We start from the raw sequence: 19156 nt of genomic DNA on the forward strand, positions 1-19156 counted from the left end.
AGACAATATAACAGCAATTCAGAAAATTTTTCTGTGTTTGTACAGAATTATCTGAAGTCCTATACCCACAAAGAAAGTGTTTTTTAGTGTGTGTGTGTGTGTGGGGGGGGGGGGGGGGGGGAGCATTTGTGTGTTGGCCGCTTATGCAGTGGTTCAGTCCTCGGGTTTAAAAGGGTGGAGCAAATACTGGAGCGTTAGTCACCTCAGCACACTCTGAAGATGGTTGGACAGTATTCAGCAAAAATATTAGAAGAAGCAGCTGAATTTATGCGGCTGCACGCCCATAACTTTATGGAACAAACCTTTTCAATGAGTGTTGGAAGGTGGTGGGGTGGAGAGAGTGTGGGGAAGCATGTCTACTCACTGATTTGATCTAATATGGATTAGACATATATCTTTCAACACAACTGTTATGCTAATACATATATCTACAGTATAGGAAGGTGTAAGGCAGTCAACATTTTCTTGTTGTACAAAGAGAAACAATTTGTAAATATGTCTCCATGCTTTTTGGAAACAATTTTATTCTTTTAATTTTGAAAAAGATATCATGGAGCAGGGAAGACATCAGTTATATTTTTCTCCGAGATTACTTATGATCAGTGGTAAAGATTTAGTGTAAACTGCGATAGCAATCAGCCATTGATAAATCTATCATTGCTATTATATACTGTCTTAGAAACACTGTGCACTGCATCTTAATGGAAAAAGAAAATCACAATTTCTTTCAAAAAGAAGAAGGCATTTATTTGGTTTCTTTTTAGGCTCCAAGGTTTTACATAAAATGCTCAAATGTCTTTCCACAGTCTGTGGAACAATTTCTTTCACTACATCTGTGAAATCAATTTCCCAATCCTGTCTTGATGAACCTGAAAGAGTAGTAAATGAATGGGTCTTTAATATGTCATTTCAAGTCATCACGAAGTGCTGAATGAGCTCTCAAAGGATGCTGATGATATTGGGACTGCCATAATCAAAATGATAAGGCAAATAAATTCCTGAAATAGTTTTTTAACCCTACCACATTCATCAATAAGCTGCCTTCGAATACAGCATAGTTTATACCAGTCTTAACAGTTCACAGCATTTCAAATTGGCATTAAGACTGTCCATGCTCAAGTTCCCAATTTTTATACAGTCCATTGTTTTTTCTTTTTTTGCAGTCCAGTCTAGCCACTGTCCCAAATGATGATGATGATGATGATAACAGTCCCCGAGCACAGAAAATCTCCAACTCAGCCGAGAATCAAACCCAGGATCCCGGGACAGCAATTCTATCATCAAGAATTGACAGGAGGTTTCCAATGACTGTTTCATGAACTCTCAGTGCATTTTCTGTTCTATACGGGAACCAGAACGAACTAAGAATTACTAATAAAATGGTTCTTGCTTTCTCCTGATCAACCAGCATATGTTGCCCAAGTTGGTCATTCAAAGGTATACTATTTTCATGTTGCTAAATAACTGTGACATGCTCTTGATGAAAAAGACTATTCTTCCATATTTATAACTTTTCTGCAGCTTTTTTTCCAGTTTCTTGTTTTAAAAGAGACTTTTCTTTTAGTGGTCTTCTGTTGCTTTCTATATGGACAGACCTAATGCAGTCGTAGCAGAGAACACTTACATCCGTTTCTTTGTAACATAGCCATCTACAAGAGACAAACAATTCCAATTTACAAGGCCTTCATGGAAATGTATGGCAGGACAGGACAAAACGCAGTTGGAGTTGTACAATATTTAACATTGTCTGAGAGATAGTAGCTTCTAGAATGCAACAGTTTGATTCAACTATAACCAAAAATTGTTGTCAAGCATAGTACTAAAAGCATATTTGCGGAGTGGCGGCGGTGGTGGGGTGGAGTGAGGTAGAAACCCATAAGCTCCAGATTTTAAAGAAAGAGGGAAACATAAAAAACTGAACAATTGTTACCCAGTAGTGAACTGAAAGCAAGTGGTATAAAATATAGTGTGTTTTCAAGTATAATTTTATAAACAAGTTACCAATTTTTGGCATGTAATATATAAGTGAAGCACAGGGCTTTCAAGTGGAAGAAGTAGCATGTTTTTTTTACATACAATAATAGTAATTTCTAGTAAAAACATGTGTATTTTGGATTATACTTGTTTTCAGTTATCCATGCAGTGTTGAGCCTGCATGCTGCATGAGGGAAGAAAAGGAGAAGGCACACAAAGTTGGAGCCATAGCTTTTTTTTAAAAAAAAAATTGTGTATGTCAGCTCTTCTCCATTTTATTGTAAATATAGTTATTACACACATGTACATAAAAAAAATAGCAACTTATTAACACTTGGTTAGGGAACTGAATATCCTGTATCATGAACATTTGACAATTCTTATGTGAGAGAAAAAAGAAAGCAAAACACGGGAAATTTTACCTGCTTCCCTGTCAAGTGGTTGTATGGTACCATGGTGAATTCTTTGGTGTCCTTTTGGTAAGTGCAATACTGCTTTGTCCATGTTGTGCCAAAAGCCTCTAACAACAAAAGAACAGCTCAGTAGTCATAAATAGGAAATATTCACTTTTAGTTGATAAACTAAAAAACACCCACACATACTGTAGTTCATAAAAATTACATTCCCTATAAAAGCCAATGTTATCAGCTGGTGCAATCAAAAGCAATTTTCTGAGCCTTCCAGCTTTCCTGGTAAATTCATTTATTTATGGTTCTTGGGTCCACTATTGGACCACTCAGAGTAAATCTCACAATATTTCTTTGAGGTAACTGTTCATCAGATGGTTACTGCTGGCAAATAGCAATTGCCAGTGTTCACATTTTGATGGTCTTTTCATGGAGGCCTCACCTGAAAGACGTGCACACATGACCCAAGTTGTTACCAGATGGACGATGGTAGCATGCCCAAAGGGGATTGAGGATTACAACAGAATACAGCTTGGAACCAAGCACATGCAGAAATTACATAAATAAAGAAAAAAAAAACAAGAATTTTTACTACTTTGCAACAAAGTGGAGGTCCATCTAGCTATCAGTTTTGGTTTGGGTCCTGGTCACAATGACGCCTGATGGCAGTGCTGGTGACCAGCACATGTGCAAATGCCACAGTTCAGTTTGCCATAGAGAACTCTGGACATGCTACTGTCATCTGCTTGAAAACAACTCTGTCGTGCATGTGCAACTTTCTGACAAGGCACCACACACGTTACTTTCAGACAAGCCCTACATAAGAATACTGTTGCCTTGTGGACACCAGTAGTTGCTACTTGTCAGCAGTAGAATTCCCCCCCCCCCCTCCCCCCAATGCAAGTTTATTTTTACTCAGTAACATACAAATCATGATTTAGTAGTGTACAAACAGGATGGATCCACCATTTTTAAATACAAAATGTAATAAACTGAGTCAGTGCAAGAGTAATAAGTGGAGTTTAATATTTTAATGTAGTCCAAATGTAAGCAGTAACAAATTCATGAACATGCTTTGTTTAACGATACAGCCACAAAATCTGAAAGTGCAGATAATAATTATATCTTAGTACTACTTACTCTTTTCCATCAGGTACAAATAACCTTCATGGCGATTTGGCTTAATAGGCGCTCCAGACAAAGCTGTTATCTGCGAGAAAATAATTACAAAGAATTATGATAGCATGTTTTGTGGTTAATGTGAGAAGTGTGTGATATTTAGGCCAATTTGTCTATGTTGCTATTTTAACATAGTGCATATTGTCAGCAAAAATTTCTGCGAGGAACATAAAACACAGAAAAACAACTCCAACAATGGAAAATCTGGGTTCCACAAACAATATGAATTATAAAATCTTGCTACTCACCATCTACAGAAGGTATTGTCTGGTGGACTGTTGGCTCCAACAGGCTACTTACAACTGTGCCTGTCTGCTGGTCAACACTTCCTGTATGGGGTAGGCAGCAAGGTGCCCTAATTCATATTGTTATTTCAGCCTAGATTTTCTATTGCTGGAGTTGTTTTTGCTAATTAATATTGTTAGAAAAACAACTTAATAGTTTAGCTTAAAATTCATGTGTGTGAAGTTCAGTGGATTCTGAAACCAACAAATTATCAACTTAACAACATTTATATTATAAGAAACTGACAAAAATTCAATTCGAGCTGGTCACTTTAATTTTGAGGTGCCTAATCTATATTATTTATTCACGTATGGGCCCAACAGGACCAGGCGAGGTACAATTTGCCTTCCTTTGTGTCCAAATTTGTTTTATCCTTTCAGAATTAAGTATATTTCTTTTATCACGCCACAGTGTTCCAGTCCATTTTCTAATTTCCCTGACAAACTTTCCAAGCAAATATCTTTTCTTGAATGTTTTTCTATCTGTAATATCTGCCTGAGTTACACCAGCTACTTTCTCCAAGATCCTCCTCATTCACAGTGATCCATTAAATTGGCTCAGTTTTGGTCTTACTTCTGTTTTTGTAGAATTCTACTTTTTTGTTTTTGGTCAACCTACTGGGTGCCATTTCTATAACGTGCCAATAAAATTTAAGTCTCTGTTTACTCACGTCACCATGTATGCCTGTGTATTTTTCTATTTCCTTATTATTTCTCAGCCTGTAAGTTTCTCCATCAGTAATTCTGGGGCCTAATATTTACCTAATATATACCATACTACGAAAGGCAATTACTGTACAAAACCATACAGAGTAAATAACAAATGGTGGTGTTACTATTATTACTATTAAAAAACTGCTCAAGAAACTGAAAAAAGCTTTGCAGCATAAACAAAACTGTGACAGGAAGAGAGAGAGAGAGAAAGAGAGAGAGAGAGAGAGAGAGAGAGAGAGAGAGAGAGAGAGAGAGAGAGAGAGAACAATACATACCTCCTGCATTTTCTTTTTGAGCTTCTCTGTATGATCTCGAGTTGCATCGAAGTTATTTCTTGTCTGTAATGCCAGCATGCTTTTGTTTAATATGCAAACAAAACTTCCACACTGGTTACTATTATGATTTTGAAATTGTAAGTAGAAAAAGCAAGCAAATCTCTAACACTAAGCCCATTCCACAAACCTATTAAAATTTTATATTAATTCTATCAGATGTAATTAAAATGTATAAAACACTGCAAACCACTATAACAAGTAATTATTATGGAATAAAAATTCAATACATAATGCTATTAAAGTTTCACACAGTTTAACACTCCACCATCAGTTATAACACTTGGAATGCAAATGGAATAGATATCCAAACACAGTCAATGGCAAAAGAAACCAGTAAAATGGATTGAAAGAAAAGAACAGATCAGAGAGAGACATAAGGTAAGAGGAAGGAATGAGAAGAGGAAATAAGGAAAGATTGCCTTCATGTCCTGCTGCTCCTCTTTCCTTCAGAATGAGAAAGGCAGAGGTATTAATTAGCCTTAACTGACTTCTAACATTAATTAAGGTGCACGCGGCCAAGAGTAGGACATTAAGAAGATACGAAAGTGAACACAAATCTCTACGCAGAAGAACTCTGTGTAGTGTAGACAGGATTTTAAAAGGCTTTCACCTCTGCCTCTTCATAAAAACAATCGTGATTTATGTTCACACTTGCTGTCCATTTCTGAAAGACTTATTCTCAATGAAGACTTTTCTCCAAAAAAGATGATACACACATTTTTACATATTAATTTTCACTTTCATAAAATTATGTTTTGACAATGCCCGAAAACTGCACATATCAAATAAATCACTGATTAGTGTTGGGTGGTTGTAATTAAAGGGCAGCTTCTCATAGCAGTCCGGTGTGGAATGCAATTACTATATGGCAGCAAAACTTGGTAGACTGCTAATGCATTAATGTGGAACCAATTTATACCAGAGAAAAATCAGTTCCAATTTTGGCCACCAAGTGCAAATCCGACACTGCGAATGCAAGAAAGACATATAGAAATGTTTTCATATGTAATGGATTACGAATAGGACCTGGACAGAAAAGGTCAAATAAGTGAGAAAGGTATAATGTTGATACTATTATGAAGACATGTGCAGAAAAATGGGCTAATCCTCAAACGTATGTTGTCATCCGGTGCTTGGTACGGGAACTATCAAAATTTACATTGACCTCACCCCTAAATCATTTAGGGGTGAGACCAATGTCAATTTTGATAGTTCCTGTACACAGCAATAGATGGCAACACTTAGCTGTAAGTTTTTGCATTTGAGGGTTAGCCCATTTTTCCATGCATGTCTTCTTGTTAATCTCCACTTATACAATTTGTTCAGTATGACCACTAGAGACATCAACAAGATGCTGCATCTGTAAAACAACGTAATCAACAGTTTCTCACAGTAGTTCTCGTGGAATCTGAGCAACGTGTTTCTTTACACCGGCCCTCAGATCAGGTAGAGCCTGAACGTGTCCTTTTAGACATTCCCAGGGACAAAAGTTCATGAGTTCATATCAGGTGAACCTGCACGCCATGCATCTGGAAAACCTCTGAAAATAACACATTCGTGGAAAGTTGCATTAAGCAGATCTTTTACTTGGTGAACAACTTGATGCATTGCCCCTTCTTGCATGAAAACAATAGTTTCCACACAATTGTGTTCTTCCAAAGCAGGAATCACATGCTGTACAAGGTGGTCTCGATAACATGCACACGTCATATTACACCTGACAGGCCCTCTGGGTGTATTCTCTTCAAAGAGGAAAGAACTAAGTTAAAAGCTGGTTGTGAATCCACATGACACTGTCACATACAGGGGGTAAAATGGCTCTTCGTGCACAACTCACGGTTTAATTGTGGCTCAAATTAGCCAGTTCTGGGTATTCACTGCACCCTCTAGTATAAAATGTGCCTCATCACTCTATGGAATATTGCCCAGTCACAACATCAATGCCAATTCACGCCAGAAAATGAAGAGCAAATTCAGAACATTGATCAGGTTTCAGCTGCCGTTTCTGGATGTTCTGAGGGTAGCAGTGTAAAATAGACCATAAAACTTTTCCAAACTGTTGAAAATGTGATCTGTAGTTCTTGTGGCACTGCACGAGGATTAACACAACCTGAGGTACATGCTCATCATCAATTACAAACCTGGCCAAAATTTGAACTAATTTTTTCCAGCATAAATCGACGCCACATTAATGCATTAACATACCTACCAAGTTCCACTGCCATACAATAACTATAGCCTGCACTGACCTCTGTGAGTAACTGCACTTTAATTATAACCACTGAGTACCATATTAAACACCACGAAAGTGTTGCGGAATTTCACTACTTGGAGTGAGTCTTATCTGTTTGGGATGAACACAAGTATAAGGTGCACACACACAAAAACAACTTTGCTCTCAGTTTGTGACTAAATTAAGAGCTACAAACTAAATACAAAAATAATTTTTCACAAACAAACTGCTAAACAATATATTTTGCATTTCAGCACTATTAACTGCAAATACATTGATGACAATATACAGGTTAAGCAAATGAGAATTATTTGCATTTCCTGATGTGAAGTATAAACATGTAACTAAAAACTAGACACAGCATAAATAATTCGAACACTCCAGAAGTTTTGTCCCGAGTACAAAGATTTGTTAAGAGAATCACACGTAATGCAGCGAGTGTCCAAATGATATTTCAGTTCCAGACAAACAATAGAGAGTATATTGCCAACTATTGGTCACAAAGCTGTAAGAATGCAGCTTCACAACACCAGTAGATCCTTGAGGGGGGTGGGGGTGGGGGTGGGGAAGGGGCACAAATCATACAGTAATTTAAAATGATCCCACATACTCCAGAATTAACGATATTTGTTTTTAGTGCTTTTGAAACCATGTACAGTTACATGTTCTGCTGTGAACAACAAGAAACCTCATAATCAGTTGGACATATCACTTTTAATATCCAATATACTTACAGAACCACTTCAGTGTTACTAAAACTTCCACAGTATTTAAATTATTAATGCTGTTTCCAATCTCCTACCATAAATATATACATCACATTAACTACTCAAAGTGGTTTCATTATTCTTTTTACTAATCTATTATTTTCATCTGCAGAATGACAAGTATTCTGTTTCTCCATCACTTTCCTCTGTCTGGACTTAACCAGAATGCAATGCCCAGAGTGGAAAGAAGAACAAAAGAACAACTTTGGAGGGGGGGGGGGGGGGGGGGGAGGGAACTCAGGTATATCTTTTCTAAAAGTACGAATATTTTAACAATTTTCAAACACATTCTATATCATAGTTGCTGTGCAAACTGAAATGAGAACAGAGCAGCATGTCACAACTGCAGCACCAAGACAGATGATTTTATAAACCATACCTTGAGACCTCAACTCTGTGCCTCTGGTTTAATATTTTCTTTTCCTAGCCTTTCTTCTAGATTATTTGTGGCATTATTTGTCATAAAGCTAAATAGGGCGACATGCACAATATTTTCAGGTAAAAAAGGATACAAATAACTGCATGCACTGTACACGTTATCCAAAAGACAGCTAAATACATTTATTACAGGTATTGATAAACAAATGATACTCTGCAGCCTTTGTGTATTTGTAACTTGCTAATATGAAAGAGGACAAGAAAAAAAGTCCTTTTACTTGACTGCACAAGCAATTTTAGGGTGAAAATTTAAAAACTTCAGAGCAACAAAGTTAATGAGAACAACACCAATACTTCAGAGAATGTTTTCAAAATAATGGTTTAGCTAGACAATAAAATGGAAAGTGGTAAGTAATGTAGTCTTTCTGTACACTACTTGTAATGTTTTAGAGAAGTGAAGCAACAACATAAATATGATAATGGAAGAGATTATTTTGGAATGCAAACAATGGAATGAGTACAGAAAACCACTGTAAAATGAAGATATTGAATGGTAAATAGGCTCATACAGATGCCACAAATGTGGTAGTCACTGTATCCCAGTTCTACTTTATACACTTATCCTAATGTTCAATATTTCTCCTTTGTGGTGGAGGAAGAAGGTAGGATGATTAAGATTTAATGTCCAATTATTCATGAGGACACTGCAGATGAAGCACAAGCTCTGGTAGGACAAGAGAAGGAAATTGTCCATCATTTTTAGATAAATCATCCTGGCATCATCCTGGCATTCAACTATCAAATTATTGGTGCACAGATTTGCAATTACTGCAAGCCACAAACTCCTTACTGTGACTACGTAAGGGCCATTAGCTCAAAAATATCATACTGTGTGACAAGTTATTATTCCAAACTGTGATTCCCGTGCCCCAATGGGCTCAAAAGAACTGAGTTCTGCAAGGGCCCACACTCTTCATTTCAGGAAGGAGTGTAAGATGGGTAAAAACATGAAAAACTACAAGAACAAACAGTGAGGGGCAGGCCGCCACCAGAACAATGGTTGGCTGCATGCGGTCTGCAGCCTGTGCATCTATTTATGAAAACCATGGAAAACCGAAATCTGGATGGCCATTGGTGCCTAAAGTGACCATGCTTATATTTACTCATCCCATTACCTGAAGCAACAATAGAATCTAAACGACAGTTCGCAAGATATTGCCTGGAAAGATGGAAGTGAAACAACTTAAATCTCAGGAGAAAATGAATGTGTGATACACAATTCTCAGTGTGACCATCACAGGGCATCCGTATTCATGTCCACTGTCTCCAAGAAACGTGAGTAGTCTCTACTCAGATACCTTGGACATGCAGTTTGAGCATCACACCATAATTAAAAACTACAGAATTTATGTATATTCTTGTTTTATTTTCGATTGCCTCATTTTTTCCTTCTTCTATACTGCTTGTAAGTACAAATAATCTCTGAAACAAAACTACCCTACTATTTTGTTACATTACCAATTCATCATTTCATCCTTTATCCATCTCTTCTCATAATGGTGTTTGTGTCACAAAAACGCTACCATTACGTACAGTAATGGCGAATATAATGCTCTTGAGTTTATGAAACTTGTTAGCATGTAAATCCTTAATTATCCTGCAATTACTTTTTGTTTTAACAATCACCAGTGATTATGTAATTCAAAATGGATAAAAAATCAATTTCACACTTATATCTTAATTGACTGAAAGCAGTGCGTTGACCTGTATCATCCTATCGACACTGTTTTCATACAAAATGTACAATGTGGGTCATACGGTATCATAACCAAAATGCTGCTAATTGCAACTGTATAATGGCTAAATGCACAAAGAGAGAATTGACATGTTTCCAAATAAAAGGAACATTACAACAACCTTAATAAAACATGCAGACTGCTTTTACTCCTGAAATCACTTCCTTTCCTGAGACTAATGACACATTTAAGCACTTTGCACTTTCTCTTTTCATATTTGAGAATCTGCATGTGCCTCTCTTCAGGGATACTGAGTTCTTGCTGATCCAGTGGCTATAATGTGAGACATCAAATACACATTATGTAACATGGTATCACACATTTATTCCTTTTCCTGTTCAGCATAGCCTATTGTCTCATGTAAGAGGCGTCTAAAAATTCTTGTTGATATTTTCTGATACAAGTTGCTGGTTGAAACACTACTCAGCTTGCATTTTAATAGGTAGGTGGTCTTTTACATCACTCAGTGTAAACCTAGCAACACAGAGATTTTTATTCCTAAGTAAATTCTACGCCGACTGTAGTGATATGAATTCAGATAAGCTGTTAACTGTGAACAGCAGATAGAAATTTGTTTCCACTTACTCTACGACAGTAGCTGCCATGTTATTGATAAGTTTTATTGCAGTTGTAATAAGCACTGTACTGTTTTATTCTGGTTCTGGGTTTTCTTTTCAATGTTGTTTCAAATGGGAAACAATTTAGATATCCCACACCATTAAAAATATTGATAAAGTTTGTTCACAATACGAAAAAAGTATTCTTCACCCATACCAATTCAATATCATCATTTTTGTGTGTGTGTGTGTGTGTGTGTGTGTGTGTGTGTGTGTGTGTGTGTGTGTGTGTGTGTGTGTGTGTAGCATCAGGTATTGCCACATTAGCTGTGATGCTAGAAAGTTAATTCAGACACATTCACAAAAATTACTGCCAAAACGCCACCAAATGTTGATCACTTCTAGCTATTATTTAAAACATAGTGACACGAATGAAAAACTTTTTCATTTTATGCAAAGCTAGAATAAAATGTAAACACAAAATAGCATCTAAAGTTTGCTTTTCTTGATCATATACCTTCTGTATTTTTAACTGCAGATCATTCATGTATGGTTTGAAATCACTGGCAACTTCATGTCCATGGTGATAGAATGTTAACCAACTGTACATGAAACCGAGCAGCTGAAACATACAAACATTTAACACTTTTTCCCCTATCCAATGAAATTTGCAACTTGTACATATCTGAGTTTTCTTATAGGAGACAATTAATAATTATACGCCGCTCACTGCTGAAGCTGTACAGAAAATAGAATACCAGGATTTCCTTTAGTCCAATGACTATCAGATCTCAATAGAATGAATAGCTTATAAAAATATAATGTTATACATGAATATAATAGAGGGAAACAGTACACGTGGGAAAAATATACCTAAAAACACAGATGATGTGACTTACCGAACGAAAGTGCTGGCAGGTCGATAGACACACAAACACACACAAACATACACATGAAATTCAAGCTTTTGCAACAAACTGATGCCTCATCAGGAAAGAGGGAAGGAGAGGGAAAGACGAAAGGATGTGGGTTTTAAGGGAGAGGGTAAGGAGTCATTCCAATCCCGGGAGCGGAAAGACTTACCTTAGGGGGAAAAAAGGACAGGTATACACTCGCACAGACACAAGCAGACATGCTTGAAAAATGTCTGCTTGTGTCTGTGCGGATGGATATGTGTGTGTGTGCGAGTGTATACCTGTCCTTTTTTCCCCCTAAGGTAAGTCTTTCCGCTCCCGGGATTGGAATGACTCCTTACCCTCTCCCTTAAAACCCACATCCTTTCGTCTTTCCCTCTCCTTCCCTCTTTCCTGATGAGGCAACAGTTTGTTGCGAAAGCTTGAATTTCATGTGTATGTTTGTGTTTGTTTGTGTGTCTATCGACCTGGCAGCACTTTCGTTCGCTAAGTCACATCATCTGTGTTTTTAGATATAATGTTATACATGTGTGGATTACAACAGATCAGCAGAGACCAGATATAGAGGCATAAAAACATCTGATAACAGTTTTTTAAAAGAAGTTTCAATCTGATACATAAATATGGGGACTGTGAATAAAGCTGTGGCAAGACCAATATATAAATATGAGGCCTGTAAATAAAGCAAGGGCAACATGGATGGAAAACAATATTTCGTGAACTAAAAACTACAGCTGCATTACATCCCTTCAGCATAGCCACCTGCAAAGTCTGTCACCTTCTGTCAGATGTCAGGAAACCATTGGGGACCACTTGCAAGGCATTCTCTGTTTATGATGGTGACAGAGTGCCCTACTGCACAGAAAGAGTACAGGTACCACATCATGAAATTTGTGGCTTCAGAGGTGCATTTTCTCCTTCAAGACACTCACAACGTCAATCTGATTTTGAGAAATGGACAGCCGAGCTGTATGGTGGAATTCCACAGTCTCATTCCAACCCACACAAAATGCCTTGGCCCATTATGCAACCATCCTATATGGTAACACATTCTCGCCACAGACTTCGCATAGACTTTCTTCATTACAATCCTTGGTAACATTTGATGCGGGTGACTTCAATTTTAATCCACGAATGTTGATCGCCTATTGAAAATGTACTTTGGAGTGAAGAAATGAACACTGTTCACTTCCAACGCTACACAACAATAATGTTTTGGAGGTTCTCTCTGATAATGAGATAAATGCTTGAATTGCTCTCAAAGTCATTCTCAGGAGACCCAGGATTGGAAGGAAAATAAACTCTCTATTCCAGATCGGAAAATTAAAGAGAGGCAACACAGAAAAACTTTTCTAATATTACTGCCCAATAGAATTTTAAATGTAGAATAAATTTCTGAATTTCTGTCTATGATCAAAAACTTGTTAGGTCCTCAGACTACCAGTTTTGGTCAACAATGACCATCTCGAGATCTGTTTAAAAACATGTCCTAATATCATGCAGTCTTAGTGGCATTGTCAAAAGACAAACACAAAATCAGTTTAGCATCATTGCACATATATAAAATATGTTTATAATAGAGTCATCTTGCTAACAGGACTACTGTTCAAAACAAACTGCTCATTTTTTTATGAACTGTAATGCTGTTAACAAGATGACTCTAGTAGATACCATATTTTATATATTTGCAATGATGCTAAACTTATTTTGCATTTAAAATAGACCTGGAGATGGTCATTGCTGACCGAAACCGGTAGTCTGAGGACCTAACAAGTTTGCAATCACAGACGGCCACAGAGACATTTATTCTACAGTTTCTGGAGCCATGTGGAGCTTCTGAGAGCTTAAAATGTTCCAGCAGGAATCTGAAAGAGAAAAGGAATCTCTACCTAACACTGACTAAATACTGTACGAAATGAAATGAAATGATCGTGTGGCATTGTTGGTTAGGACGCCCCATCGAGGGAAGTTCGGCCTCTGGTTGCAAGTCTTACTTCAGGCGATGCTATAATGGGCAACTTGTATGTCGGTGATGAAGAGGACAGCACAACACCAAGTCCATGAGTGGAGAAAATCTCCAGTCTAGCCAGGAATTGAACCTGCGCCTGCTGCATGATAGGCAAGCACGTAACCACTCAGCTAAACAGGCAGACATATTGTACAAAACATGTTAATGGACACCTCTTCACCACATCTAACCATCACCCATTGCTGAGACTTGTATAAATGGAATGAACAGTTTACTTATATCACTAGCATTTCTGAGGTATGCAACTATCAATGAGAATTAACATACATTCAAAATTTCAACACGATTTTTGATGGTCAGCCAGCTACATTGACATATGCTATATAGATTGTCCATGACACTGCAGACAAAAGACTTTCTTCATTACAATGACAAACAGTTGCAGTACATGACAGACCAATATTACAGACTCAGAAATATACTACGTTCAGAAAGATAAATTTCCTGATTTTATCAATCTTGGTAAAAATTTCATAATGTTTCAAGTACCTTTCATATGAAGATACAGAGGCAAAAACAGTCATCTTATGCTGTGTAAGGAAGGTATGATCCTGGATATTCAGATGTTTACAGTCTGTGAAATACAGCTAAACAGATACATCTTTACAAACATGGTATTCTTTTGTTGGGGGCCAGCAGGAGTGTGATTGAATTTCCAAGAACAGCTGACTGATGGCCACCTAAATAAATATTCCCTTGTGCTTAGGCAAACAACTGTATCACGCAGTATTCACTAAATAAATGATTATAATAAGAACTAAATAGACTGAGTGACCACATAAAACACTTCTCTTTCAAAGACTGAGGAGCGGTTGGCTATCCTGACTCTTTTTATTGTTATGATTCTGGAGTTTTTATTGTTTCCATCCTGGAATTTTTACTACTGTCTTGTACCTAAATTTATTTCTATAAGACACATTAAGTACGTCTACACTGAGTTCAATTGAAACAATTAGGTAACAGCTACTGATATATGGTGACTTAGCATCTCATTCCACATGACAATGGTATGGAGATTGAGAAAGAGGTGATCACACATAAAAGCTTTTAAACTGTGGTGAGAGATTTTAAAAACTGATGATATATAGGAAAAAATGAAACAGAGAATGATAACCATATCAAAAAAACACACACACACTGCATATATTAACATTAATTTTGTGAACAATAGTTGACTGAATTGAACTTACTGTTTCAACAAATTCGAATTTCTTTTTCTCTTGGACTTCCTGTAGGAGAAACACGTACTCCAAACTGGCTTCTGAGAAAGCTCGCTTTTCGAGCATCAGATTCGCATCAGCCTGCAAAATAACAACAAAAGGAATAAAATCATATAAGCATTTCTTCAATGAAATGTATCAAAATGTTTTTAGTTAGAATACACATTTTCAGCCAGTGATGGTAAAGCATATGTTATAGTATTACTAGTTTCTTAGTTAATTGAGTGACAATGGCTGCCAAGTCTTTAGTTCAAACACATTTCCATTATTACTAAGATTGAGCACTTGTGCCCTTCTTTCCTCAGTGTGGCGAGTCATGTGTGTATGTGTGACATGTGGATGACAGGTGAGCATTACAGCAATGTAAGTGTTATTTCTATGTTCTTGTGGATGAATATGGAAATAGTTGGTAAGAAAAGAGCAGAAAGAAAGATATCATCACAGAAGTGTTTCTATGTACAACAGCAACTTTTTTGGTGAACTGATCACGGTTGCTTGATGAGATATTGCAGAAAATCTAATACACTGGCAAAGTTTGGTGATCCGGAACTGTACACCTCAACTTCTCATTCTCTTACAGGCCAAGTACTGAGACTGTGAGGTCTTTCCAAAGATCAAAATACTACCTTCCCATTGATCAAAATCAATTTATTTTGTGTTGGTGACCTCTGCTAGAGAAGTGGGCTACTAAGAAATTGATATCTCACAAACAGGATCCAAAATGCCACATTCTTCAATTTATTTGTATCTCTTAATTAACTCTTCTTTCTGCGAGGTACACACAAATCCGAAATAGTCTTACAATCTGTAGGAGCTGGATGTAAATGGAAGAAGAAAAATATGCAGACTGAATAGAATGATTTTCTCTGACTTTAGAAACATACATATCCATGCTGTGACCTAATGCTTTTGTAAGTAATAGTATATACACAGAAAGAAAGCTGCCCAAATTGTCCATGGTCATGAGTCACATATGGTCAGAAACAGATGAGGCAAAACATAATGCAAAACACAGCTGTTACAATATCACGCAACATACGGTAACTATAACAGTATCTAATATAAAACGGCAACCCTTCAGAAACTTTGTACACACTGCATTATTGGGAATGTTTCCCACAATATGACAATGCTAACTTTTTAAACTAGTTAGCCTGCATCTACACAGTGGTTTTTTCTAAGTTTCAATTATTTCTCATGCAATTTCTGTTATCAATGACTCTTGTTCTGTACAGTTAAGCAAATGCAGCCACACAGTAAAATGGTGTGTTAACAGAATGTGACGAGCTCGATACATAGTGAAACCGTTAAGACTGTTAACGTCGGAGGAAGGTATATGTCTGGAGAAGATGGAGACCATTAACACGGGAAAAATCTGAGCACTGGATCTGTTCCTTTCCGCGAACGTAAGTACAGACGCAAGCATGTGCGACAGCCGGTTCGCGGTGCGTCGCGATCGTACCCTGGCAGGCTGCAGCGACATGCCGTGCCGGGCATGTTGGCGTACCGAGGCGTCGCTTAGCGTCGCGCGGACTGGTCGATAGAAGACGCCGACGCCACGCGCTGGTTGCAAGGCGCTTGCGCAACGCCCACGCGGACGCCACTCTGTCTACGACGGCGCGTCTCTCCGCGGGAATCCAACAGTGACGTCACACCACGGACGGCTGCGCTTAAAACTTCGCGGGAATCCTCAGTGACGTCACAACTCGCTACCCCCGTGACGTAAACCGCACTGCTTCTTCCATTCCCACTATTTTTCGGAATATACAAATTCAATTGAAATCGCTCTGTAAGAGGAAAGGCCACAGCCATTGACGAGACACAAATATGATTTCACGATAATGGATGACAGCCAAAAACAGTTGCAGGATAAAAATTTATTAAAATTCTTGACCAAGGTTTCGGTACATATAAATATACCTCACCACATATAAATATACTCTCTCTCTCTCTCTCTCTCTCTCTCTCTCTCTCTGGTGATCTCTGGGCAATTATCTGTACCGCAACTGCCTATTTGGTATCCTGAAAAACTGAGTCAGCATCCCTCCATAATGAGTGAGATGTTGAATTCAGAAAGAGGAAGAGGTGTTAGTATTGTGCTATACATAGCTTGGGGTAAGTATTTCTAGAAAGGGAGAAAGAAGGAAAGAAACAAAGTGAAGGTGTTTCGTGGAATATTGGATGTTTTATAATAACAATATTATTATTATTATTATTATTATTATTATTATTATTACTATTATTTATATGTACAACATTTTTTTATCAAACCCCTACTCTGTTTTATCTAAGTAATCTATAAATTGTATTGCGTAACAAGTACTTTTAGCTGCCTTTTTAAATATTTGTATTTTTGCAATTTCTTTAATCTCTTTTTGATAATTTATTGCACAGTTTTATTCCTTGGCAGAAAATGTTGGCAATAGCAACACGAATATTGTCCCGTACCTCAGCCAGGGTTTGCGGTCGATTAGTATACACCAAGGATTTGAGTTAGCCCCCTAAGAAAAAGTAGCATGGCGTTAAATCTGGCGAGCGTGCTGGCCACTGGAGATCGTCCCTCAAAGAGATGAGACGATCGGGAAAGTGCTCGCGCAATATGGTCATCGATGTTCGAGCCGCGTGAGCTGTAGCGCCACCTTGTTGGAACCAGACATCACCCGCATCCACTTCTTCAAGTTCTGGAAGAAAAGACTGTTCAATCATCTGAACATAAACCTCAGAAGTGACCGTCATTGCCTTATCGTTCTCTTCGAAAAGCCATGGGCTAATAGTGCCAACTTTAGTTAGTGCACACCAGTCACATGTCCTGTATGCAGGAGCTGCTCATGAAGTTCTCGGGGGTTCGTGCCACTCCAATACCGCATGTTTTGTTTAGTCACGCAGCCAGACAAATGAAAATGTGCCTCGTCGCTGAAGAACACTAGGGCGTCATGAGGCAGCTCATCGATCAAGGCGAACGTCCTGGTTTCTTTTTCTGCACACCTGCAGTATCCATAAAGGTGTCTACCCAAATAACAATTGATTTCCCATCAGGAACACGAGCTGCAGGCGGGATGTTGGACTGATTCCTGAATGCACGCTGAGTTCTGATGACCGAACGTCCATTCGAGATGTAGGCCGCAACGACGAACGCGCGCTCCTCTTGCCCACTGCATGATCGCCACTAAACTAACCCTTAAAAAATGTTAAGTCTCGCACTTTTGAATGCACTGAAACCCACGCAACAATGAGTAACAGCCGCTGTGTCCTGTACGTTTCAAATAAGTAAGTTCCCGCGCCGCACTCGTTATAATCATTAAGAGCAATAAAATTATATTAAGGGTTTAACACAATAAGCTGTTCGTCCACTGGTACAACGTAACTGCAACGTGACGTTTCTTGGCTACATCTGGACGAGAACTGCGTTACATGTTCTTCGTCCACTGATGCAAATGTTTTTGTGACGTGCGACTGACTGGATTGCTGATTTCTGTCAGTTGGCTCTACAACACCAAGTTATGTAGTTCGCAATATTCTTGTAGTGTACTGAAAGGAGAGGAGAGGAGAGGAGAGGAGAGGAGAGGGAGGGAGGGAGGGAGGGAGAGAGAGAGAGAGAGAGAGAGAGAGAGAGAGAGAGAGAGAGAGGAAATTCTGGATTCACCCAGTCATTTGCGATAGTCACACACGTTCAGCTTTATCACTACAAGTCGAAAATGGACGAAGTAAAATTCAAATGAATTTATAGGATGTTGAAGAAACCGTTTGAAGAGCTGGCTGAGATTCATCGCCAACCATTACAACAACAAAAAAAAAAGACAAACTGGGGGAAGTGTGTCCCAGTTGAAGAAAGATTGATTACTTTGAGGTAGGGTCAAGGCCCTCAGAACAGGGAGCGACTCAAAAGCAACTCGTTGCCGACGTGAAAGGGTAATAGGTGAATCACTTCCTGTGTAGTTAAAAGGGGCTCTGCAGACGGCGCGACTGCAGTGTGACTCATCAGTCAATCGCTTGCAACGCATTGCCAACCAGTTGCCAGCAACTCGGCGCCTGCATTGCCCAAGTGATCCTCGAACACGCCTCTGTACTGGTTTAAGCAGAAGATGAACGATCAGTTTGTGAAAATAAGCTTTGTACGGAAAGTCGATAAAAATCCCATTCTATACAACTACAAGCTTCCAGGCTACTGAAGGAGAGGCTTGACAGAGAAAGCCGGGTGCGATGCGGAAAAAAAACTGCGTATGACATGTGTAGTGTGTTGTCCGTCTATTGATTAAAATAAAATTACCGGTACGTCAATGGACGCAAATGTACAAAAAATTGTAAATCATATTGATACCAACAGTGAAAAGCCACAAGTCTCAGATACGTGTAAATACGATGGTTCACA

At 38.2% G+C, this 19156-nt stretch overlaps 1 protein-coding gene across 2 annotated transcripts in view; it reads right to left on the reverse strand.

Moving 5' to 3' along the window:
• LOC126412342 (rho GTPase-activating protein 10) overlaps nucleotides 1-19156 on the reverse strand; it is a 571369-nt gene that overhangs the window by 75772 nt on the left and 476441 nt on the right. Inside the window, exons 1-6 of one of the 2 annotated variants that reach the window (XM_050081891.1) lie at nucleotides 16250-16288; nucleotides 14758-14868; nucleotides 11142-11246; nucleotides 4834-4896; nucleotides 3522-3591; nucleotides 2397-2494 (exon numbers count right to left, since the gene is read on the reverse strand). In XM_050081891.1, the coding sequence (XP_049937848.1) occupies nucleotides 2397-2494; nucleotides 3522-3591; nucleotides 4834-4896; nucleotides 11142-11246; nucleotides 14758-14868; nucleotides 16250-16270 (468 nt within the window). In that variant the 5' untranslated portion in view covers nucleotides 16271-16288. Of the gene's footprint in view, nucleotides 1-2396; nucleotides 2495-3521; nucleotides 3592-4833; nucleotides 4897-11141; nucleotides 11247-14757; nucleotides 14869-16249; nucleotides 16289-19156 lie in introns of those variants that run through there. The other variant, XM_050081890.1, reaches the window with a different exon arrangement.

The sequence above is a fragment of the Schistocerca serialis genome, chromosome 7 (genome assembly GCF_023864345.2).
Source record: "Schistocerca serialis cubense isolate TAMUIC-IGC-003099 chromosome 7, iqSchSeri2.2, whole genome shotgun sequence".
Classification (NCBI taxonomy): Eukaryota; Metazoa; Arthropoda; class Insecta; order Orthoptera; family Acrididae; genus Schistocerca; species Schistocerca serialis.